Source organism: Scleropages formosus, chromosome 1 (genome assembly GCF_900964775.1).
Source record: "Scleropages formosus chromosome 1, fSclFor1.1, whole genome shotgun sequence".
Lineage (NCBI taxonomy): Eukaryota > Metazoa > Chordata > Actinopteri > Osteoglossiformes > Osteoglossidae > Scleropages > Scleropages formosus.
The window spans coordinates 51,864,268-51,890,361 of NC_041806.1; the positions used below are offsets into that span (position 1 = coordinate 51,864,268).

The window sequence follows — 26,094 nt, forward strand, 5'->3', positions numbered from 1 at the left end:
AAAGGGATTCAGCAGCTCTGAGGGACAGAGGGAGCGCATTCCAGCACACTGAAGTCAAAACAGAATCTGCAGGCTATCGATTTTGGACCTGTTGTAAGTAGGACCACCAATCGGCCGGAGGTGGTGGAGCACAGCAGGTGCAGGGAATGTTCGGGTCTTGCAGTTATTGGAATTTAGGTCCTTTGACCCTCTTGTAGACCATATCCTGAGGGTTGGATTTACAGGCTGCTACAAGAAGACAATGGAAAGAGAAGAGGATGGGAGATTCATGGAAACACTCAGACGCAGCTCATACTGTGGTATCCTGGATCACTTGGAGACGCTTGATAGAAGACAGCAGAAGACCAGACAAGAGGGAGGGAGCTGCTGAGACAGAAGTTCATCTGGTCCTACTCGAACCAATAAGAGCACTGTTGGCTGATTTGGATTTGATCGCACTTCATCTTTGACGTGCTCCTCATCCTATATTGATGTTCTCCAGTGCAGGGTTATCCTTCCCTCCACTGTTATGTGTCAGAAAAACGTCCTAAATTCAATACTTTTGATAAACGCTAATGAAAATACTCTGACCGTAAAATCCCACCCCCCCCAGACATCCTTTCATAATTATAGTTGAAAAAAATAATAATAATGTATTTTATCTGAACATATAGTATGTCATCAGCAGTGATGTTGGAGTATCAAAGCTGATGAAAATGCAGCACATTTTTTTCCCTGCTGTTTTAAAAGGTTTTAAAAGTTGTTTCAAATCCTAAAGATCCTGGAAATGTTGAGCGTCTTTTTTTTTTTTCTCTTGCCTTTCTTACAGATTGATTTTCCCACTAGTGATGTGAAATGATCCAGGTCCTCATTTACTGCCACATTATAAAGGGAGAAAATAAATACTTTGAACTGCGTTTGTGAAATTACTAACCGCCTTAGTTTATTAAGTCACGCATTGTGTGATTTATTCCTCAAAAGATGAAACGGTCGGTTTTTGACAAGAACTTGTACCGGGGAGCCGCTTGATGCTTTGAATCCAACCCAGCTGTGCCAGTTCAGAGTAAATCCGCAAAAGCAAACAGGCGAGCGATGGGTGCCTGTTGATGCCCCGAGGTGGGGCAAGTGTGAAAACACTTGATCTCTGAATCGAGGCCCGCTGCTGAATGAGGAGAGCGTGTTGCAACGGAGTCCGTGTTCCAGGCTCTGCGTGCTGTAGGGACACGGAACAGGAGCTGGAGGGAACGATGTGCATTTGGGTCCGTGTTTGGCGGTACGTACGATGTCGCGCCACGAAAAAGGAGGCTGACGGTATGCGCTCTGTGAAAAGGGTTGTGGGGTAGGATGTGGGTTCGAATCCCACGTCCTTCTGCAGTGCCTTTGATCAAGATGCTTATTGATACAGTGAAAATCACTCAGCCTATACAGCTATGTATATAATGTGTAAACTGTATATCATAATTATTTACCCATTTATAGAGCTATATATAGAGTATATATATATGTCAGTCACTTTGGAAAAAGGCATCAAATCACAAATATAGGTTTGTCCTTCATGAACCTCTCAAGTGCACGTTATAATACATGTCGCTTCTCGGTGTAAATGAACCCTTTTGTTGTGTGAGGCAACTTCATATTGTTGGTGTTCGTAAAGCAGTTATGAAACATGGATGATCCCCTCGTCTTGTGTTATACCTTGTAACCAACCTCATTTCTAGTCAATCTTGCAAGTTCTACACTTCTTCTTGGGATTTATGGTTAATAAGCCACATTTACCTGAATTGATGTCAGCTTGAGTGAGTGAGTGAGTGAGAGAGAAAGCACGAGCTCCGAAATTCTGTATTTGATGCTCTTTGCTGTTTATTATATTCCCACCCGTTCATTTCTCATGGGCGTCCGGATGTGATCGCCGACACCGCAGATGAACGAAATGGGAACAGAACACTGAGAATTCGATGAAACTGGCGATTATTAATTTTGTGTGTCGAGATGCTGAGTGCGAAGGATGTCACGAAGCTCTTTGGCAACTGGATGAAAGAATCCATATTCGTGACGATAGGATCAAAGTTGTAAAATTGACCAGAACGGAACCAGAGAATTAAGATTGTGTTGGTTGCTCCAGCTCAAGCAATTCTGCTATTCTATACTATGGTATATACTGTGGTACGTATTATACGAGCTTCCGACTTTGTCACTTTATATTTACTGTATTGCTAGAACATTATCTGATATCTGTAAAGTCTGTTATTATTGGTCAAATGAACCCGAATGAGCACCTTTCAGCTCACATCCCTTGTGTTATGTTGCCCCCCCTTTGGGGCAGGAATCCAGATTTCGGAATCGAGAATCGGCCGGGAAAATCGCAAAGCGCTTTGGTGTGTGTTCCTGTTTCGGGGTGGATGCGGTATGTTTCGGGGCGTTTGTGAGTAACGGGATGAGAAGAGAGCAGGGTGGAAGTGCTTTTCCAGCGCGATCGTCCAGCAGAGCTCGGCCGCTCTTCGAACGGAGCCCGGTGCCTTGTGTTCTTGGCCTTTTGGAGCCACTCGTGACGCTTCCACTCAGGGTCGATCCTTTGCGGTGCTGCACAACGCACCAGGAAACCCCACAACTGATCCTTGGGGTATTGAAGTATTTCCTGCTGTTTATTTTGTTTTACTGCGTCCTCCCCCCCCCTCCGTCCCTCCTGCTCCGTTCGGTGCGTCGAGGGTCCCTGCTACCTTAGCTGAGCGCCTCTCACTTTCATGCTTCAGCGCTGCTGGGATAATTTCCCCACTGGGACTCATGCTCCATCACCCTGCATCTGTGCTGCTGCGTCATACACAGACGTGCCGACGTCGTCTCTGGTCACGGGCGTACGTGTCCATGTAAAAGTGACTCTGTGTGTGGGGGGGGTGCCTTTCAAAACATTGTTTTGTGTTGCAGAGCTGTGCAGTGAGTCACGACACTGTTGAAGGTGGTTTCAGTCTTTCCCCGTCTTTCTGAACCGCCTGTCCCATACGGGGTCACGGGGAACCGGAGCCTAACCCGGCAACACAGGGCGTAAGGCCGGAGGGGGAGGGGACGCACCCGGGACGGGACGCCAGACCGTCGCAAGGCACCCCAAGCGGGACTCGAACCCCAGACCCACCGGAGAGCAGGACTGTGGTCCAACCCACTGCGCCACCGCACCCCCCGTTGCGTGTGGGTATTCACACATAAATACATATATACAGCGTGTGTACAGTTAGTACTGTTACTAGTTACAAGTACGGTTACTGTGTCTGTTCTTAATTGTAACTACAGTTCATCCTCACATGACCGGACTGACCGGTGGGGGGGTCTGGTCATCTCACCGTATCGTGTGTGATATTTTTACGGAAGTCATCTTTACGTCATACTAATCTTGCCATATGCAAAATTTTACCTGAACACTTTTAATATTTTTGTTTTGTGTTATTCAAGTTGTCTGCTTGCAAATCACTTTAAGTACTGGAAAAAAAAAGAGTTGTTTTTTAACAAGTGTTTAATTTTATAACCCACCTGTGTGTTTCATTTTGTAACCTGATAGACTGGTGGATTTTTTTTTTTTTTTTTTTTTTTGTTACAATTTTTGTTTTGTTTTGCTGATCAACAAACCACTTTTTCAGATCTCTTATTTTTGGCGAAATTCTTGAGAATATATTTTAAAAACATCCTAATGCACTGCATTGTTCGCTTGGTCATGCGAGGCCCGGTCGTACGTGGACGAACTGTAATACGAATATCTCATCGCACGTATCACACAGGTTGTTTACTATAGGACCGAATTATAGTGAAGAAACTGTGACCCGCTGTTTCAGAACTATACGAAATATCTGTAAACGATCATTTTGACGGTCTCGGCGAACGGACTCGAGCAGAACCGAGGCCTTCGGGCCAAGCGTTCTACCATCTGTAATCCCGGAAGTCGTCCCTTACGCACAGATAGCAGGGCTTTTCTTGGACCCGTGTTTACTGCCAGCTGCACGCGCTTCTCTCGTCTCTTCTGTTTTTTTTGTATCTCGGTTTTGTTTTAAAGGAGCCGGCGGGGGCCCTGTACCGAGGGGCAATTAGGAGGAACAAAGCGTGCGGATCGACCCGGGTTCCTCATAACAAGCGCAGAAATCTCCTTCCACCAGCTCTTTGAACTTGCGCCAGCTGTGTTTATTAGGGTCTGCGTTGGGCCGGACCGGTCCCGACAGCGCGGCTCCGCTCACCCTGCAGGGAGGTGTAAACCCTGCACTGACCTCCGGTGCGGAGAGCGAATGTGGCCTACTGCGTTTGCACCTCCATCTATTTGTTTAGCAGACGCTTTTCTCCAAAGTGACACGCAGCTCGGAGTAAACGGCTGTGCCGCTCCCAACTGGAGGAAGGCGTCTGCTGAATGTGTCAATGTAAATGTAGATGAAGAGCTAAAGAAGCAGACATGTAATTGTTGGGGCAGTCAGTGTATCCAATACCATGATACAGAGTAGCTGTATGTACAACTGATAGGAAACACAGAGGTGATGGTGACAGACGGTGTGATGTGAGTTTATGGAGCACTTAGGAGAGCAGGAGAGAAGTGGCTCTGAAAGAGATGGTTTAAGACTCTTCTTGAGTGTTACGAGGGATTCAGTAGCGCTGAGGGAAAGAGGGAGCTCATTGCAGCACACTGGGGTCCAGACTGAGAACTTATGAACTTCCAGTTTTGGTTTGGGGCAGAAATCATCTTATGGATGGCAGTACGCTGCAGCGGTAGCCTTTTGAAAAACGGGCCCACTGAAGACCGAGAGAAGAGTCCATAAATCACTGGCAGAGATCTGTCCGCTCTTTCTGGGAGCCTGAGATTTCAATCCGTGTCACTGGCAAAGTTCAGCTTTCTTGAGTGTCGAGAGGGGATTCAGCAGCTCCGAAGGACAGAGGGAGCTCATTGCACCACACTGGGGACAAAACGGAGAGCCTGCAGACTTTGGATTTTGAAACCTTGCAAGTGGGACTGGTAGCGGCCAAACGTGGAGGAACACAGCGCTCTCGATGGGCTGTAGGGACTGAGCTGGTCCTGTAGGTATTCAGGTGCAGATCCTAGAGGTCGTACCAGGAGTGTTCAATTTGGCGCGAGTTGAAGAGGGGAGATACACGGGAAAACTGTGTCAGGTCAAACAGAATTCGTGCCGCTTCATTCTGGATGAGCAGTAGAGGCTTCGTAGCGGCGGCCGGAAGACCGGCGAAGGTAACAAAGCTCTCCAGGCTGTTGTCTAAATCTTTGAAATGCTTGAATGTGTGGGAATTGTGGTGACTCTCAAGCACCGTTCCCAGCTTGACCAGCTTTGTTACCTTCGCTGGCTCCTTCCTGTGCTTTACAAAAGCCTAAATGAAACCAGAACGGTGCTGTAGAGGCTTGAACACTGCCAACAATGTCCTTAATTGTTCCCGGTTAACCGCAGCAGAAAGACTTCAGAGTGCACGCACACCACTGGTTGGGATAAATGCACGAGATTGTTTGTATTGAATGACCTATAGTCCTTCTCAGCACCTGCCGTAAACTCCCTCATGTTACCTCACACACTAGAGCACACTAGCTTTGAGTTCATGCTTCACAGGGTCCAGTATGCAATCAAGTCCTCATCATTGGACCCGTGTTACCTGATAGTCTTTTTGAGCCCAAGATCTTGCGCTTTCCTTGGGTTCCTGTGCTCTCATAAAAAGGTTCTTTTGACCCTCCCAGACACAGCCCCCTTTTGCATCGATAAAACAGCCATTCTTTCCAGAGAAGCAATGACAATAGTGTTTACCCTCTGACACCTACCTATTGGCAGGTAGTAAGGACAGAGTACAGATCCAAGTATGTAAAGGTAATGTAGGGGAAATAATGGAGCAGACAGGAAATCAAGAGAACCGGGTCAGAAAGAGATGTTTTGATACTCTTTTTCAATGTTGAGAGGGATTCAGCAGCTCTGAGGGACAGTGGGAGCTCATTTCACCACATTGGAGCCAAAGCCAAGAACTTTCAGGCTTTTGATTTTGGACATCTTGTGAGCGGGACCACCGTGCATCCAGTGGTGGAGGGGCACAGGACTCTTGCTAGGGTTTAGGGAGAGACTTCTTGGTTGAATGTCCTGTAGGCTGTAACGCTGCATGCGGTCGCCCCTCACTCATTTCCCCCAACCTGGCAGGCGTGTCTTGGAGGTGCATTCCTCTTGGGCTCAGTCAGATGAATGAATGAAGCAGAATAATGGCAAGATGAGTCACTGTCCAAGAGTTCCAAGCAACAAAAGGGAGACGGGGTAGACCGTCTCCACGGCCTGGTGGACCAGCGTTCGTTGAAAAGCACGAAGACAAAAAAGACAGGAAAGTGCTGTGGTTTGTTGTCTCAGCATATCCTGCCTTCTGTCTGCCGCAAAACCTGGCGAGCTCCAGGTGTTCGCTGTTCGGGCGTCTGTCAGTGGTGAAGCGCGTCTTTATTCATGTATTTGCGCTGAATCGCAGGGCCAAGTCGGTCCTGTGTGAAAGTTCTCCTATTCATCATTGCATTGAGATTCTTCACAGGTGTTTCTTCAAAAAGAGGGCAGGAACGCTGGGCAGGCTTTGTTTCGTTGAGCTCCGCAGTCATGCACATGCACCTCGAATACCTGGCCCCTCAAGAGCAACAAGGGAGGGCTTTCAGGGACTCCTGGGAGTTTGTCGGCAGACCCGCGGGGCCATACGGGCCTCACCGGTGGCCCAGAAACATCTCAGTGTGAGGGGCCTCTCCGGAGGACTCCTGTGCCCTCAGGTCAGGAGAGCTAGAAGGAAGTCCGTGCGGCACGGTGGCACAGCGAGTGGCACCGCTGTCTCACAGCGTCTAGGTGGTGCGAGAGGACATGGGTTTGATCCCTGCTCGGTCTGTGTGGAGTTTGCATGTTCTAACCCTCACACCTATTGTTTCCTCTGGGTGCTCTTGTTTCCGCCCACAGTCCAAAGACATGCTACTTAGGTTCTCCCATAGTGTGTGAGTGACAGAGAGAGAGTGTGTGTGTTCCACTGATGTATGGATGAGTGACCCAGTGTAAGTAGTGTATCTGGCAGTGTAAGTTACCCTGGTGAATAAGGTGTGTGGGCTGATAACACTACATAGTTTGTTGGAAGTTGCTCTGGAGAAAAGAGTCTGCTTAATAAATAAATGTAAGTGTCACCCAATAAAGGGTCATGATATGAACTGAAGGACTGGTGTAGTTCTTTGAGCAGGAGATGGAGCTGCTGTAGTGAGCTGGAGATCCTTGGTGGATGTGGTGTGTGTGAGAGATTTTCTCCGGTGATTTCCGGTGTCGGCAGCCGTGCCCCGGGGGCTGGGCTGGGCTGGGCTGGGCTCGGGGAGGACAGCTACAGCTGTCATGCTCTACTAATGGCAGGCAATTGACCTATTGACAGTGGCAATGAGGGCTACCTACCTGCTGGAGTGTGTCCGAGAAAGCGGAAAGGACCTGTCCTTCTACCGAGTCCTCTGTGTGTGCGTAAATCTAGGTGTAATGTATTAGCAATCTTTTATAGAGAGACCCTGAAATTGCAGCAGTCGGAGGGAAAAGTTCTCGAAAAAGACTAGATACTGCGGTGGTCTGTCAAAAGAGGGACCCTGAAGGTCTGTCATGGACCATGATTGTTGATGTTGGCTCTTGGTTTCTGTGGCGTTACAGTGGGAACCCCCATCAGCCACTTCTTTGACCCCTTGCCCCGAGGGAGTCCCTTCACAAGCCTGAAAATTTGTAGGTGGCTCTGCTGTTTCCCACTAATGCTGGGATTCGCTGTTCTTTTTGGACATTAGAATAAACTGTTTAAACTATTTGGGGCCTGCAGCCTTGAGCCAAGGAATCTATAAATTACACAAACATTGTTTTAACTGCTTTCTGAGTCCGACCGGCTTATTTAAACAGTGCCCACTTTCCATAGAATGTCGTGCTCCTGCCAGTGTTTAGAGTGCGAGTGTATTTTTGGCAAATCACAGTGCGCTTGACATTGCTCGGGGAAAGCGGTGGGGGACATAGTCACTGGAGCAGCCTGGCTTTTCCAGCTTCCTAGCCCACACATTCAACCAAGGGTTTTCCATGCTTGTCTAAACGCCTGGAGACTCTATTATGGCAAAACTACTGTGTATTTGATAGTGACTTATTAGTACTTATTCAGTGTGGATTTTGTCCTGGATGTGGAGCAGTGGACCAGCTATTCTGCTTGGCACAGTTGCTTGAGGCGTTTACGGGAATATGTTATTCCAGGTTACTTTGAGTTTTGTGGGCTTGGAGAAGGTGTAGGATCACGTCCCTTGGCACGTGCTACGGGAGGCATCGCAGCACCGTGGAGTACCGGTGCCGATCTCTGTCCGATCGCCGTATGAGTGCAAGGTGAGCTGTGTCCAACATTATTAGCATTCGCTGGAGCCCTTTTAGTTGGGCTGTTGGGTTCTACCAAGGTTCTGTTCTGACTTCGCTCCTGTTGGTGGTCTTCGTGGACAGGATATCAGCGCAGCTGAGGATCGGAGGGTGTCCTGTTGGGGAAACTAATGGTTGCTGCTATGAGAATCAGCACCTCTAACTCTGATCATTGTCCTCTTCGGGGGGTAACTGTCCCAGTGGAGGATTTCAAGCACCTTGGGTCTTCTTTACAAGTGATGGAACGGGAGATTGAAAGGCGGATTGGTGCAACATTAGCAGTTCTGTGGGCACTGTCCTGATCTGTGGTGATGAAGAAGGAGCTGAGCTTTTGGCTAAGCTCTTGGTTTACAGTTCAGTCCACATCCTCATCATCAGATGTGGTCATGAATTTTGGGTAATGGCTGAAAGAAAGAAGTGGTGGATACAAGCGGTCAAAATGAGTTTTCTCACAGGTTTGCAGGGTTCTGTCTTTATGGCAGGGCAAGGAGTTTGGCAATCCAGGAGAACCTCGGAGTGGAGTCATAGCCCCTCCAGATCGAGAGGAGTCAGTTGAGGTGGTTCAGGCATGTTGTAAGGATGGCCCTTGGTTGGCTTTTCCTCGAGTTATACTGGACATGTCCCATTGGGAGGAGACCCCAGGATAGACTCAGGACATGTCAGAGACTTTATATGTCTTGGCTGACCTGGGATCACCTGGGGACCCCCCAGGAGGAGCTGGAGACGGTGGCTGGAGAAAGAAAATGTTGGGCTTGTTGCTCAAACCTGCTGTCATCGTGAGCCTCTTTAGGTCAAGCAGGAAGGGAACTGACTGACTGAGAGAGAAATTATTCAGACTCTTTGCTAATTATTCAGTTCATGGGCTGAGATGAAAGAAGGTCGCTGTGTATCCTACTGGATCACTTCTACAAGCAGCGAAAACAAGTCCTTTGAGTTTCTTTCAGTTCTCTGTTTTCTTTTTTCGCTTTGGTCAACTAGTGAGTCTTTAAGGAGCCGAAGATGAATCCCAGAAGCTGCTATACATCTAACAGGCGGCTCACCGGCGAAGTTCAACTCACCCTCTCCTCCTGCTGGAGAGCTGCAGCCGCTTTGCAGCAGAGCCGATTCAAGGTCGGAAAACTAATCTTTGAAAAGAGGCCTGGATGCTGTGCGGTGAAGAGGGGGGGCCTCAAAAGCACTTTTTGGTCACGTGACCTTGGGTCTGATTTCGGTGCCTCTTCAACTCTTATCGGACGGAAGGAGCAAATCTCCTACTCCATCGACATTCTTCTAGCGTGGCGTATTTACCAACCGCCTTCCTTCACCTTTGATAAGACTAAATCCGAGGCACCGTCTCGGTTGTTTTCGTTGTAGATGCAGGAATGTGTGTTTGACACCATCGGTGGAGCAAGTGCAATGATTTAGGCCCTTGCTGTCGTAGTTGTCTTATTTCTTGGGGTCCCGGTTGAGAGTCGAGGTCTGCAGCTGCAGGACGGTCGAATGCCATGGCCATGCTCCTCTGTGCACCACAGGCTTCTAGCTTTATAATCCTCTGGATCCCGCTTGACCCTAAAGCCTATGCATTGATACTGCTTTGTTGCCATTAGTATAATTAGCGGCACGTGAAAGAAGTACGGTTGAGCCGCTCGTTCCAACCTCACGGAACACCGTGTGTTCTGCGATTTCCCCCCGCTGCCCAAACCTGCACTTAATGGCCCGTAGTCCCTGCTGTGGCCTCCTCCTTCAGGTCTCCAGAAGCTGGCACCAAACACACACTGTAGCTAAGCCCTACTTAAGAGCTCATAATCAAAAGCATTCCAGTGCTCTTAACTGCCCTTTGTGGCCCGAAATGTGCCAATACAAATGTTGTGCATTGAGCTATTTTAATGCCAAAGGTCACTATCTGATTTGGGTCTCGTCGAAGATGTTCTCCGCGAGAGGAGCCGCTCTTCCAGTTTACACTCGGAGCCAAGAAACACTCGGGGAGTAGAAGCAGCTTGACCTCGCGAGCAGCATTAGACGTCCCGGCTAGCGGTCAAAGGGAAGGGAGAGCAGCGTTGTGAGGAATGTTAGCTGAGTTGGCCCAGACTGGAATTTAGGAATGTTTTTGTGAAGCTCTCCCGTTGCTGGCCGACATTCCAACCTTGGGCCAGCCTCCCTTAAAGGAAGCGGGCTCACGTTGGGTTTGGGCGACGCAGATGACTTGTTTTGGAAAGGTCGGGTTTGCGTCGTCTTCTGGGTGCCCGTGTTGCTCCATAACGTATATAATGTACATTTAACGCAACTTGGTAACGCGCTGACTGCGACAGGCAGGCCGCATGCAGAACAACTGACAACTGAGTAAGTGTGCAGTACAGGCAGGCGGTCCCCGGATCACGAGCGAGTTCCGTTCCCAAGTCCGTCTTCAAGTCGGATTTGTACGTAAGTCGGAACGGTTCGGTACGTTGGGTATCTAATGTCAGTCAGATGTTTGTCTTAGTATATCGTATATCGTGTACCTCTCTATGCATAAAAAACATTTACCACTTCCAGATACGCTAAAACACCTTTAGGATAGTAATACAGTAATAATAATAATAGTAATAAATGTAACTACAGTATTTATAATATAGAGAGACATAGAAAGAGATAATAATAAATGTTATTACAGTATTTAATAGAGAGAGAGAGAGAGACACGCACATCGGGACAGAGCCTTTTACATGCTCCACTATTTTCACTTTGACCTTTAAAATTGTTCCGATCGTTGAGCCGCTGTAGCCTCACGCTTTTCCGATGTTCGTTGGTGTTTCACCTTTTACCGATCGCTTTATTATTTCCACTTTAGTTTCATTCGAGATCATTTTCTTTGGTGGATCACTATCATTGCATCACATTTACATTTACATTACATTTATTAATTTAACTGATGCTTTTCTCCAAATCAACATACATCTCATAGAAATGTACTCACATTTACACTTTGATGACATGGTTACGAGGGTAAAAACAAAACAAACAAACAAAAAAAAAAAAAGCCAAATACAGTAACACACGAGACACTGTTGACAGCAATGTGGTCCGAATGAAAAGAAGGAAGTCTGTCCTACCTCGGGCTCACGCAGCCCCCCACAAGCTGATGAACTGCTGGCTGCTGGAGACCCGCAGTGTTTTGATGCGCATCGCAAAGTAGCGCCTGTTTGTTATTATGAATCATTGTATGTAACTCAAATTTTTAATATAACAGGCTTTGGGGGGGGGGGGGGGTCGTAACTACAGGTTGTATGTAAGTCAGACATTCGTAACCCGGAAAATGCCTGTACATCGTTCATCCTAGCATGACCAGACTAATGGAGTTAACAATTGCTTATTCATATCATATACCTGTTTTTTTTTCTTTTTTTTTAAAACTCATATAGTACTGTTTTTTCTTTTTTTAAAATAAATAAATAAATAAATAAATAAACCTTTGGCTTTCATGTTGCCCATTAACCAACACTTCGGAAAATAAACTATTATTGTAATGCAATGTAGGAAGACTATACAGCATTTGTGATGCGTCCTCACCGAATGTAGATTTATAATAAAATATTTTTAATGTTATTGTTACAGGTTTCATGAGTAAATCACGTTAAACACTGAAATAAGTTTTTTTTTTTTTTTTTTTTTTTTTTTTTTTTAAAAAATCAATGTGTTCACTGATATATTTTTAAATTTCCGATTTTCAGTTCAGTTTTCGTTTTGCTGATAAACCAACCACTTTTTTCACATTTTTTTCCCCTCATAAATTCTTTAAAATATATAAAAATTTAATATTGTGATGCCTTGGACTGTGTGCTCGTTCCAGTTTCCGGACATCAGAGGTCCGATCACGAGCGAATGAGCCGCAAATGGATTATGTCAGTTTAAAGTTGTTGTGATTTATGATTTGAATGATTGATTGATTGATTGATTGATTGTAATAATACAAGTGAGCCAGGCCAGCAGGGAGGCACAGATACCTGTACATTAACAGTGCCTTTCATCTACCATGCACAGACCACATGGGTACAACAAAGGTATCGAGCATAACATTGTTCCTGTGATTTATGGGCAGACTCACCTCCTGTAGGTCCCATGAACATCTGAATGAGTCCATCACACTTCTGTCCGTCTCTTTTTTTTTTTTTTTTTTTTTTTTTTTACCACATGGTTTGAAGATCCCCACGAGCTGCCAGGTTTCGACATTCGAGTTCTAGACTGCAGTCGAAGTTATAGACCGCATTTCATCTGTGAGCAGTGAGATGTCCATGTTTTGGTTTTTCCTTTCATCCCTTCTTCCTTTCCCTTCTGTCTCACCTTGCAAAGACCGCAGTCAAAATGGACTTACTTTCTAACATCCTCATAATGTTTCTGCAGTACCTGCTTTTCCTGTCTTTCTGCATTGATGAGGTTGGTGATTTGCAAACTTGTTCTTTTAACTGCCTTCTCTTTCCTAACTTTTCAGTCCATGGTATCGTTAATATCTTTCAGTATCGCCACTTTTCAGAAGAGGATATTCTTTCATCACCTTTTCCCGTTGACCATGATTACACTCATAGAAGAAGACCGATCAAACATGACATCTCAATATTCTGAGTCTTCTTAAGCTGTCTGAAGTCTTTTTAAGTTTGTTTAACATGAGTATATTGGATAATGTGTAATCTGCAGTCGGTTTGTCAGCCCGTGCGGCCAATACGACTCTTTTTGGCAGCACACGTTACATAAGTAGCTGCAAATGGAATCGACAAGAAACACAGTGGTCATGGTGACAGATGGTGTGATGTGAGTTAGTTTATGGGGCAATTAGGAGATAAGGAGAGAAGTGACTCCGAAAAAGATGGGTTTGAGACACTTCTTTCATGAGGGATTCAGTAGCGCCGAGTGACACGGGGAGCTCATTGCACCACGTTGGCCTCCAGACTGAGGACTTATGGACTTTCAATTTTGGTCTGGGGTAGAAATCATCTTGTGGATGGCAGCACGATGCAGCGGTAGCCTTTCGAAAAACGGGCCCACTGAAGCTTGAGAGAAGAGCCCATAAATCACTGGCAAAGATCTGTCCGCTCTTACCGGGAGCCTGAGATTTCAATCTGAGCGGAGGTCTGGCAAGAAGATCTGACTCCCTTCCTGGCGTGAAGGCCAGGCATACACACAGAAGAGCTCCAGCACATTCCTGCTTGTGACTAATTTGTTTTTCACACCTTCAGTCTGCAGTAGGCAGAACGTTGGCCAGTAACTGTACACCAGTAGCAGCATGACATCGAGGAGTTTACATTTCTGAAGACGCCAGCAAACCTTGGGATACAACCCTGCTGCGGACAGGCGGGGTGTTTCCTTTGTTCGGCTCGAAGCCGCGTTTTCATTCATCTTGTTCCCAGTTGTTCGCCAAGACCAAACACTCCTTACACCACAGACCATTGAAGCCGTTCCTCCTTCTGTTACTGGTCCCATTAAGCTGAGCGTTATGGCTGTTCGGTGTAATAGGTGCGAAACCAGAGCCACCATGAGGTTTCCTTCTCAGTTATAGTTTGGCTCGTGCCGCTTTAACTTCTCAGCCTCCGTGAGCCCGTGTTTTCTAATTCCATTCATTGAATTAATTTGCAGTGAACAAGCACATGTACCCCACCATACAGTATTTTACAGTATTATACGGTATTATTGTTACCTTTTCTTATGGTGACTAACCGTAACTGTTGAAGTAAGTGTCCGTTTTTATGGTATTCGGTGGTATCTCAGTAGAAATACGAGTTCATTTTGGGGCTCAGGTGCAGTTTTTTTTTTTTTTTTTTTACCATTGAAACTAGGGGTAACTACATATGAGATCGATGACAATTCACTTGGTTTTCCAGGAATAAATTACTCGTAAAGCAGGTTAAGACTCTTGACTTGTCTGTCGCAAGCGCTTTTCGAAAGACGTTTTCCCTACGGTCCAGCTGTCTTACGTCACTGCTGGTAGCGTTACACCCCAGGACTTAATGCTGTCCTTTTTGTTCCGCCGCTTATATTCATAATTTCAGTTTGATGAACACGGCTCACGTTTTTGCGCATCGCGGCGTCTTTCGCGGTGAGAATCTGTTTTTCTCCCATGAACCTCTGTAAACCCTCCTAATGTGCATGAAATCGGAGGGCTTGGAAGACGGTTCAAGGGATCAAGTGTGCAGTTAGCCTTTAAATACTCAAAATCGCGCTTGGGGTACCTTGCCGTCGAGGGGGGGGAACGTTTACGGGCTCTTGCCTCTTTAGCGCTGGAAGAGTCACCAACCAAGTAGAAGAAGACGGAGGCGGTAAAAAGTTTGAGTGGCAGCCGAGCCGAGAGACGTGGCCGACTGACAAGGGGCTGCGGTTGCACTTTCCCCCACAGACATAAACAATGACACTTACAATTTCCTGCCAGCCTTTGTCTGCGGAGGCGGCGTTGGAGACACGGCGGGCGGGCGGGCGGGCGGGAGGGAGGGGAAGGGGACGCGGTCAGCCGTCCGACGGCACCGAGCAGCCTTGTCCCTGCTATCAGCAAAGGTTCAATGTTCTGCACCCAGCCGTCCTCTCCTCTACAGATCGGACATCGTCGCTCACGTTGATAAAACGAAAGCAATATTGTACACGGTTGCTCCTGACACACAGTACTAAATAATTCGCCCAGGGTACAAATCATAAAGTGTCCTTACTATGCTGAGCGCGAGATGTAGAAGATCAGGATCATCTGGAATACATTATTTTTTTGGGGTAAGCCATGCCAGACATTTTTAATTCTATATTCTTATTATTACTATTATTATTAGGGCGGCACGGCGCCACAGTAAGGAGCGCTGCTGTCTCTCAGCGCCTGGGTGGTGCGAAAGGACGTGGGTTTGATCCCCGTTCAGTTTGTTTGGGGTTTGCATGTTCTCCCCGTGTCTGGTGGGGTTCCTCTGGGTGCTCAGGTTTCCTCCCACACTCCGAAGACATGCCGTTCAGGTTCACCCACAATGTGTGAGTGACAGAGAGAGTGTGTGTGTTCCACTGATGTATGGATGAGTGACCCAGTGTAAGTAGTGTATCTAGCAGTGTAAGTCACCGTGGTGAATAAGGTGTGTGGGCTCATAACACTACATAGAGTTCATTGGAAGTCGCTTTGGAGAAAAGAGTCTGATAAAAAATGTAAAATTATTATTTTTTATTTGGGTGAGGCTTTTCTTCAAGGCAACTTACAATGATTTACCCAGTTATACCCAATTTTACCCCTTTATAGCTGGGTATATATATTTTTGCTGTATCCATTCAGCATTAGCTCAGTGGCACTACAGCAGGAGGTGAGGTTTAAACCTGAGTCCTTTACGAGGTGGCGGCTCTGACCGCTGCGCCACCTGCTGGCCCCCTGTGTATTTTGAAGAAGAATTTTGAAGCCATTTAGGTTTCACTGACCGGTTGATGTCTGCCAGGGCATGAATAGCTAGTGGCTGCAATGAAGTGTATTACAGGATTCATGTTTTAATAGAGAAGATGAGTTTCCTGTCGTGAGGATGTAGGATCCTGGTCTTTGTATTTCTGCGTTTTACATCTGTGAAAAGTTTACGGTGTATAAAGATACCGGAAGTTTCCAAATAGATGGCCTGGGCCGTTTTTGACCTTTCTTTGGAATTTCCTCCTTCTGATTGTTTTGAACATGTTAATAAAATTCTCTTTGAAGTGTATGTGGGGAGAGGGCTTCAAGGTTCTGGTACAGTGAGCGGTGTGTTGGCCATATGTGCGACGCGCAACCAGGAACAATCATATATAACAGCAAATAAAGGCTTGCTGTTCTCCTGCTGTTAGTGACACACTGATGCTATTCATCAGCTCGAAGGAAGTATACGATTAGACGCTAGATTGGTTTCAGGGGCAGAAACTCTCCTGTTTCCTCCCGTACCCCTAGGACTCTTCCAGATCTCCCGTTCCTGCTGAATTCCCTCCTCTCCTTCCTTTAACCTCTTGTTCATGTCTCCTGACACCTTACATTTCCACTTAATCATTTAGCAGATGCGTTTCTTCTTGAAGCAGCTTAGAATGATTATTAGCTAGTACTTAGTTTCCTCAGTTCATCTGGAATACATGTTGTTCCACTGTGGGAGGAAACCAGAGCACACCAAAGTCGAAGTGGCTTTTCTGTCGTTTCAACCATATACAGCTGGTACAGTATACAGTGAAATGAAACATTGTTCCTCCGGCACCATGTTGCTACATAAAACAACAATTTATTACAATATATTATGTTACAATGATACATTTTAATATATAAAATAAAAAAGCAGTATATTACAAAATAATAATAAATGCAAAGTGAGTGGAATGGTGTCCAGTTGAGTAGGTGCAGGCATGGGTGTTCACCAGGGTGAACAGGATTTGACCCCATGTCCAAATGGGGAGCCCACCTTCGAGGAGGCACTAGTGTTGCCCACTAAGCTGTTGTTCCAGTCCTTCTGCTGTCTTTTATTTGCTGTATTTTGTATTTGTACCCTTTTGGGCCCGTTTGCTGTCTGCTGAACCTTTTTCTTCCTTCGAACCACCCATCAAAAAAAACATTCCATTTATTTTGCGTCAAAATCATTATTTTGTGTTCAAGATCAATGCCAAGGCCCCGCTTAGAGCTTAAGTAAAATTCTAGTATAGTTCACCTGTGCATGAACGCACCTAGGGTGATTATTTATTAGAAAGACCAGACAGTGTGTGTGTACACACACACACACACACACACACACACACACACAGTGTGAAACCGCTTGTCCCACTCAGGGTCGCAGCGAACCGGAGCCTAACCTGGCAACAGAGGGCGCAAGGCTGGAGGGAGAGGGGACACACCCAGGACGGGACGCCAGTCCATCGCAAGGCACCACAAGTGTAACTAGAAATTAGATGTTAGTTGTAGAAACACGATAGAATTGTACTTCTGTGCTCTTGGTGGTCCCGCGCATGAACGGTAAAGCTCAGAGGTTCTCAGTTCCGGCTCCGTTGCGGTGGAACGACCTCCCCCTCTCGCTCAGAACTACGGAAACTCTGTCTACATTCAAGAAGGGTCTGAAAACTCACCTTTCCTGAACCCACTTCGCCCAAGATCTTTCCAGCTCATGTACAGTGTAAATGTTCATGCACCGTAACTTCACGAGCAACACCAGATAAGCCTTCATACAGCCGCTACTCCGGCATTGCATGTGATTGTTTGTTTGTGTACTTTATTATTTAAAGAGACAAAAAAAAAAGTTTTGTAGGAGGTCATCAGGATTCATCTATGCTGCATTTTATGCACCTACTCGAGCGATGAACATCGGTGCATCAAGTGGAAAGAAACAAACTAGGTTTACTTAAGAGTCACATGTCTGCAGCCATGTCTCTTTCGCCTAATGTAATGCACAAAGTGTATTTTTGTTGAGATGTAGCTCGCTTTGGAAAAAAGCATCTGCTAAATGAATAAATGTAAATGCAAATGCGCAATTGGACGATTTTGTCGTGTTCTCTGCAGCAGCCTCCTCCCTCTCTTTAAGATCATCGGTCGTTTCCTCTCCAGTGGTAAGAAATCGGACGAAGTAAATCACAGTCTGTTAAAATGCAACTTTATTTAAAGCGCTCTATTAAAATGTGTTACATTTGCTCATTTTTCTGACACTTTTCTCCAAAGCAACTTAGAATTATTTACCCATTTATACAGCTGCGTTTTTTTTTTTTTTTACTGGAGCAATTTAGGGTAAGTACCGTTCTCAAAGGTATTACAGCCAGAGGTGCAGATCAAACCTGCAACCGCTGGATCCGAAGGCAGTAACCTTAACCACTATGCTAGCGGCTATGTTAGAAGAGGGTATTTTGTTTCCATACAACCAGGCTGCTCTCATGTCAAAGAAACACAAATTAGACACGGTAGAGTGACCGGTCAATCGTATGATCGAACCCCCTCCCCCATGAGTCGTGAGGACCAACTGCCGATTAAAGCTTTATGGTTTAGGCCGCGAGGACCAGTGTCCTTCAGCGTCGTTCTGGTACCGCGTTTTACCGTAGCGCCGAGCGACGTTGCGTACTTCGGGACGAGGGCCCACGTACGCGTGCCGAATGAGGGCAGGTGAAGTTGCGAATACCTGGGGGGGGGGTGGAAAGTCTGCGGTCACGCGGCTCCTTTCGGGTCCGTGATTCGGTGCGAGGCAGGAAGCCCGGGCCCAGACGATAAACGGATGCGAAAGTTTCCAATTAAAAGCAAAGAGCCACGTCTGCGGTGGCTGGGGGGGCTCCTTTGATCTCCCCGCACAGGAAATGAAAGGAGGGTAATTATATTCCTCATTGTTCTGCGTATTTCTGAATCCGGTGCTGACCTACTTACTGCCGCCTGCTCTGAACATGTAGCGAAAGACCGAGTTGGTATTCGGCTATTTCGTTCATGAGCATCCGCCTCAACGCGAGTCGTCGCCGCGATCGCCGAATCCGGTAGCTCGGCTCATGTCTCCGGACCCTTCCGTTTGCGGTGCAGCACGGCGATTTACCCAATCGCTCTGCAGGGTCATTTTGAGTATCAATTCAGGGTAAGTACCCTGCTGAAGGTGTATGAAACAAGTTCGACACCCCTGCTCCAGTCCTTCCTGGCTCTGACATCTCGGTCGTGGAGAATCGTACTTGCAGGTTTGGCAAGTCATTGCAATGAAAGACGTGCTCGTCGTCTGCTTTCCAGGCCCTCCCCGAGTGTCCGAGAAGATCCTCCACCGGCAGATGGTGCGAATCGGCCGAACCATGAAGCTGCCGTGCCCGGTGGAGAGCGACCCTCCCCCGCTCATCATGTGGACCAAGGACGGTCGCAACATCCACAGCGGTTGGACACGCTTCCGCGTTCTACGCCAGGGCTTAAAGATCAAGGACGTGGAGGCCGACGACGCAGGAACCTTTATCTGCAAGGCCACGAACGGCTTTGGCAGCGTCAACATCAACTACACGCTCATCGTCATCAGTGAGTCCCGACTAGCGCTGTGGCTGAGACCGGCGGGGGTGTGGCTGTAGGTTCCGGCCTGTGATGATCTGCTTCGTGCACTCAGGCTGCTCTGAGGAATGGGAGGAGCTGTGTGTGTGTGTGTGTGTGTGTGTGTGTGTGTGTGTGTGTGTGTGTGTGTGTGTGTGTGTGTGTGTGAGAACAACGTTCAGAACGGGCCTGAGAAGGGCTGTCTTTGTTTATTTTACTGCAAATGTGAAGAATTTATAGCTTTTATTGTGGCTCTGATTTATAGTTCTCATGTCCCATGTTCCACTGTAGAAGGAACTATTAAAGTTTTTCACGTTGCCCAAATCAGCTTCACTGTCGAAAGCGGACAAAACTGAACCGCAGACGTTCACAAGGAAACGGTACCTGTGTCCACAGTATTGCCTGCCTTCTTTTCAGCACGTAGTGAACCACAGGTGTTTTCCTCCTGTCCTGTGGGTCTAGGTGATCTGTAAACGGTCATAAGTGAATTTCAATGATCCAAAGTCCAGGTTTTTGGCGACACGGTGTTGCATGCTGGGTAGGGATCCCAAAACTGCTGGCAGTAAAGGAGAACCCAAAAAAGCTCCGTACTTCATTGAACGGTTGTGTTTTCTGGGTAAATCATACATTCTGACACTGCACTGCGCTATACATCTATCTAGCGGACTAGTTTACTTTCATCTGTCCAGCTGACTCTCTAGTTGACTTTCTGTCCGAATAATAAGCGCCCTTTGCCTTTGATCTTGAAGTGGACATGCGATCAGACAGACCTCTGCCTTTGTCCCTGAGATGATGTTGCATTCTGGTTAAATGGACCAAAGGTTTTGCCTCTGAGACAGTGTTATATTCTGAGCAATCCACCATGGCCTCCTACATATGACCCAAAGCCATCTGCTAGCAAAGCATCTGTGCAGTGGTGCCCGTGGGAGACCGTGTTCTGGAAAGGTCACTCAGACTCCACCCATGTCGTTTGCTGCTAATGGATGTGTGCTGTCACCTCCCACATGCTTATTACGTGCATCTTTGTGGCCGGTCACTTGATATTCCGGAACCAATATTTAAAGTGGTTTGTCGTCCAGTCAGACGCATAGCTGAAAGTTCCCATTTCAGCTGCTTTATCTTTTCATTTCAGTTTGAATTGTGACACTGTAAGCAAAGGAGGCAAAGCCTTCCTGTGATCTCTTGAAGGGAGAGAGTTTTCTCCGTCGAGACGAGCCAACTTTCTCAGCTTGGGATGACGTCAGAGGAGAACAGCCATGCCAAAGATATAAGACCAGAATATGGAACAAGGCTTGTAGGTGATCTCTTCATCCCTTAAGCTTCTGTCTCTGTATCCTAAGTCAACAACTGCAAAGGATTTAGTTACATTCTTCTTTAGCCAGTGGCAGCCCGTGTCAAGACTGCAGGGCTCCACCAAGGACACAAATGCAGTGGCACTTTAGTAAGGCATTGCTCTCCTTTTTGGCATATGTTTGGTGCTCTTCAAAGAACCCAGCATGCACAAGTTGGCTTCAAATTTAGGACTAGGCATAGCTGTGATTCCAGTATCTTGAACTAAATGAGCTCTACTACCATCCAGCTGCATATAATTTTGAGGAACGTGATTGAATTTTAAAAATTTATAGGCTGCTCACGGTCATGGACTTAGTCATACAGACGTACGTCGCTTAATGACGGGGATACGTTCTGAGAAATGCGTTTTTAGGCAGTTTCGTTGTGTGAACATCATAGAGTGTACTTATACAAACCTAGATGGTATAGCCTCGATCACAGAGTGTACTTATACACATCTAGATGGTATAGCCTCGATCATAGAGTGTATTTATATAAACCTAGATGGTGTAGCCTCCATCATAGAGTATAGTTATACAAACCCAGATGGTATAGCCTCGATGCAGTGAAGAGACACGGTAAACACAAAATTTATGACACTGCTGCCAGCGTAACGCAGCATATTGTTTTACAGTAAACTTTTTTATAAGTAGAAAGAGTACCCTGTAAAATAATGAGAAAAACTACAGTATAGTAAATACCTAAACCAGTAACTAATTGTAATTTTGTAAATTTGTAACTTACGTCTTGTGTTTTCTTTCTTTATGTCCTTATAATTTATGTCTTAGGCTGCTGGGAGGATTCACAGAGTAAGAATTTCGCTGTATGGTGTAACAAACTGTTTACTGTACATATGATAATAAACAAGCGGAAGGAGATGATAAACTCTTGAATCTTGAATCTTAACAGGTGTTTTTTATCGTTATCAAGTATTATGTACTGTACATAATTGTATGTGCTATACTTGTATACGACTGGCGCAGCAGTAGGTTTGTTTACAGCAGCACCACCACGAGCATGTGAAAAAAAAAATTCTAATCGACTAGCAATGTTGTAGCCGTTGTAACATTATAATGTTATTGGACCACCGTCGTATATGTGGTCAGTCTTTAAGCGAAACGTTAAGTGGCACATGACTGTACTTGTTAAATTGTTGAACTGCCCATCTTCATTCTTCTGGGATGGCGCTGGAAAGGTTGAAATCACACCTTTCTAACCGGTCCTTTTCTGTATCTTGGCAGAAATCATTCTCCTTTCCTTGTGTCACCTCTACAGGTGTACTTCAGGGATTGGTATTGGGACCGATTGTGTTTTCCCTATGCATTCCCTCTGTGGGAAACGTCATCATCTCACACAGCTTCTCGTCTCAGCTTTCTACCAAAGATTTCCAAATCCGCATCACATTTTATTTCTTTAATTCTCGGGTCTCAAACAAGATTTCAGATCTGCTCTCAGGCATGTCTTCTTGGATGTCTGACCATCACTTGAAACTCATTTTCAAGCCCCTGCCTCACTGTTTATGCTCCCCAACTCTTGGACCAGGTCCTTGTTCTTTATTGTCTCCTTTCTCGACTACTGTAATTCTCTTCTGATGGGTCTTTCTTGCATCTTCCTTCCTCCCGCTTAAACTTTTTCAAAGTACACAGCACATCTAGTGTGTGACATTTCTTGCTGAACACACTGATCTCCTTTGCTCTGGCTCTATACTGACTCCCTTTCGCAGCAAGGACCTACATGAACATTAAGAAATGACTGTAATGTCCAAGTCCTTGCTCCCGTATTGTATTACATGTCTGTATGCATGTGCAGTTTCTCAGTATACTGTTTCTGTCTTTATGCTGCTGTCACCCAATTCTCTTCTGTTTTTAATTAATTCAAAAAGAATTACGAGGACAAATACCAAATAAATAATGTTTATTGTGTGTAGGGTCCAGCAACCTCAGGGCTCCAACTGCTAGTCCTAAAAAAGACTTTTAAGTCAATTTACAGCTATTCATAACATTGTCACTAAATACTAATAAGCTGACGTCCTGGTTCACATAGTCATGTCACGTCCAGCATGGCGTACAGTCATCAGCTTCCGTCAACATGGTGTGCTGGTATCACGACCAGCCTCCTCGGGTCTCATCATGGGGAAACACTACTATCCTTTTAGTAAATATGTGTCATGATGAACAGAGGACACAGAGGAGGCTGGACCCAAGTGCAGGATCGTTTATTCAGAAACAAAGGACTAGACATGTTCTCGTAGTCGGGGGCGGGCGAATGGTTGGTCGGTCGGTCGATTGGCGAACTGAGCAGAGACAAGGATCCAAAACTGTGGTCAAGGGACAAGGCGGGCGGTCGATATCAAAGAGACGTGGAACGGGGCTGGGGAACGATGAGGGACAGGACTTGGAAGAGCAGAGCGAGGGAGGTTTGAGAACGCAGAGGGATCGGTTGTCTCAAGTGAGATTCCGCAACTGGGAAGAGGTTGAGAAGTGTCTCTTATAGCCGAGTGCTCTGACTGTAGCTGCTGGTTGAGGTGCGAGGGCGGTCGGTCGTCACAATATGGCCCAGGAGCTTATAGTTCCAGTGGAAAGAGGATGGCGGTGTTTGGCAGAACAGAGCATCTCTCTTGCTCAGATACATTGTCATGGTGTTCGATTCTTCAACGGAAGGGCCTAACCCAAAGAGTCAGGGAGCAACATAGTGCCAAGCTTGTTCGTATGAAAAAAGTTTCATGAAAAGAGGTAATCAAAGGCAGTTAGTAACAACAATGGGTAAAACCAACAATCGCGCTCGGGGCTCTCCTTCACCTGGCACTGCTCCAGACTACCTATTAGGCAGCGATTCATCTTTTGTCAACAAGGAAGAGTTTTCGTCCCGTTCCAAAGGGCAGCCTGGCGTCCATATGACAGAAGACGAGCAAAGAGGAAATACATTATGGGAGCTCCATAGTTCCATAGCGCTCAGGTCAAGCCCCGGTTCCGTCTAGGGCCAGAAAGAGCTTCCGGGAGCCCTCGTACAAGTGTGTGTCTGTGCCAAACTCAGATTAGCTCGACTATGGTGATGTCTTTGACTCCACTCTCAGATGGCCCTGTCTGACTCCGAAGGCACAGACAACCCATGTAATTGAGGCGACGGAAAGCAGCTCTGCTAGTGAATGGGCACTTTGTGCAGCGGCACCGGTCCTCCTCGGCGCTGGACAGACATCGCCATGCAGGCTCTGAAAGCCTCTTCTGAACGTGCTCCCCTCGATTGGCTATTATTTCCAGTTTCCCCTGTCTGCTGTCAAAGAAACATGGCTCATTTTCTCTCAATTACAGCAGATGTTTTTTTTTTTTTTTTTTTTTTATAAAGCATAAAAGACTGTCAGTCAGAGCCTGATGTAAAGTTCTACTTAAATGCAAGACAAAAAGCATCATTATTTTGTACCCTATTGTAGGAATTCCTTTATAAATTGTACAAAAGTTGTGAAATATTAGCTCTGAATTGATTTAGTGCCTAGAATTAAATTTTAAAACCTGTCTTTTGAAAATGTACTGCTTTCAGCTGACATGGCAGATCTTCTCTGAAATGCATGTGATGATGTATTACCTTGTATGGTTTAACAGGGTTGCTGATACAGTAGACGGCACCACACTGGAAATTCAGATAAATCCAATACAGTGATTAGTAACTCCAGCACAATACCTACCCATGTGCTGCAACTATTATGAAATTGTCAAGGCGGATTGTGTGGTCCTCCCAGGAATTTGTAATAAATGCAGAGGCCACCCCAGTCTTCCCATATAGAAATACATTTACTTACCAGACACTTTTCTCCAAAGCAACCTCCAACAAACTCTATGTAGTGTTATGAGCCCACACACCTTATTCGCTGCAGTGACTTACACTACTAGATACACTACTTACACTGGGTCACTCATCCATACATCAGTGGAACACACACTATGGGTGAACGAGAACAGCATGTCTTTGGAGTGTGGGAGGAAACCAGAGCACTCAGAGAACATGAGAATTTCTATACAGACTGAGAAGGGATGGAACCCATGTCCTCTCACACCACCCACGTACTGTGAGACAGCTGTCCCACCATGCCACCCCATACAGACCTCTGATGGTTCTTCATCACTAGGCTTTGAATTAGGTTTTGGCTCAGCTCTTCGTGTGTAACCCCATCCTGACTAGAATAGAGATCGTTTATCTAGAAGGGGTCAGTGTGCAGAAGTTCTGCCTCTGCTGCTGACAATGAAGGTGTTCATCACACCACTGTATGCTAGAGCCTTTATTGTTGTTTTTATTATTTTGAGGCTTTTCTCTAAAGCAACTTACAAGATTAAGCTACTTACACTCATTTACCCATTTGTATAGCAGGGTCATTTTTACCGTATCCATTCAGGGTAAGCACTGTGTCCAAAGGTACTACAGCAAGGGGGATATTCAAACCTGGGTCCTTTGACTGCAAAGTGACAGTTGTCACCACTATGCCACCTGCTTCGTATAGCATTTCTCTGCCGTACATACGTTACATGTCCACACACAGTATGTAGACAGTGTGCAATTCCGTGCGTGATGCGTGCTTTCGGCACGGTGGCACAGTGGGTAATGCTGCTGTTTCACAACCTGCGGGTGGTGTGCGAGAATGTGGGTTTGATCCCTGCTCAGTCTGTGTAGAGTTTGCATGTTCTCCCTGTGGGTTTGCTCTGGTTTCCTCCCACACTTCAAAGGCATGCTGTTCAAGTTCAGTGGAACACACACACTCTCAAGTTCAATGTGTGAGTGACAGAGAGAGAGTGTGTGTTCCACTGATGTATGGATGAGTGACCCCGTGTAAGTAGTGTATCTAGCAGTGTAAGTCACTGCGGTGAATAAGATGTGTGGGCTCATAACACTACATTGGAGAAAAGCGTCTGCTAAATAAATAAACGCAAATATAATGCTTTCACTGTCTGAAACCATGTGGGAAAGGGATTAAAAGGCAAATACTTAACTTTAACTAGAGTTGTATCGGCCATGGCTGAATGGCTATTGTGCGAACTGCATGTGGAAATATGGTCTGCAGACCGTGCGGGTCATACGATACGGTAAAATCGTTTCTCCAGCACGCAATCCTGCGCCGAGAAGGAGTTCTGACAGTTCCGTCTAACGAACCCTGAGCAGAATTAATCGGGGCTTTTTGGTGACTTTTGCTCAGCCCAGAAATGTTTTGATACGTTCGCGTGGGAATTGGCCTCCGGAGCGAGCGAGCACTCAGTCGGGTCAGCGGCGCTGCTTCTGTAAAGAGCGAGAAGTTGACACCGTTTTCATATTACAGCCCCCCCCAAACACACACACACACACACACACACACACACACGCACACACACCACCACGGCTCCATCTCAGTCCACAGTTCATTTGGGTAAATATTTTTGCAGTTTCACTTTTCCACTCTATTATGTGTGATCAAACAAAAGGCCTACTGTGACGTGAGAGTCGGCACAGAAGCCGGGCTGC

General features: G+C 46.2%; 1 protein-coding gene across 2 annotated transcripts in view; it reads left to right on the forward strand.

Annotated features, from left to right (window-relative positions):
* fgfrl1a (fibroblast growth factor receptor like 1a) overlaps positions 1-26,094 on the forward strand; it is an 84,005-nt gene that overhangs the window by 21,069 nt on the left and 36,842 nt on the right. The window contains exon 3 of one of the 2 annotated variants that reach the window (XM_029258695.1): positions 19,000-19,272. The exons of the other annotated variant lie outside the window; for it this stretch is intronic. Within the exon in view, the coding sequence (XP_029114528.1) occupies positions 19,000-19,272 (273 nt within the window). The remainder of the gene's footprint in view (positions 1-18,999; positions 19,273-26,094) is intronic. 2 annotated transcript variants of the gene reach the window in all.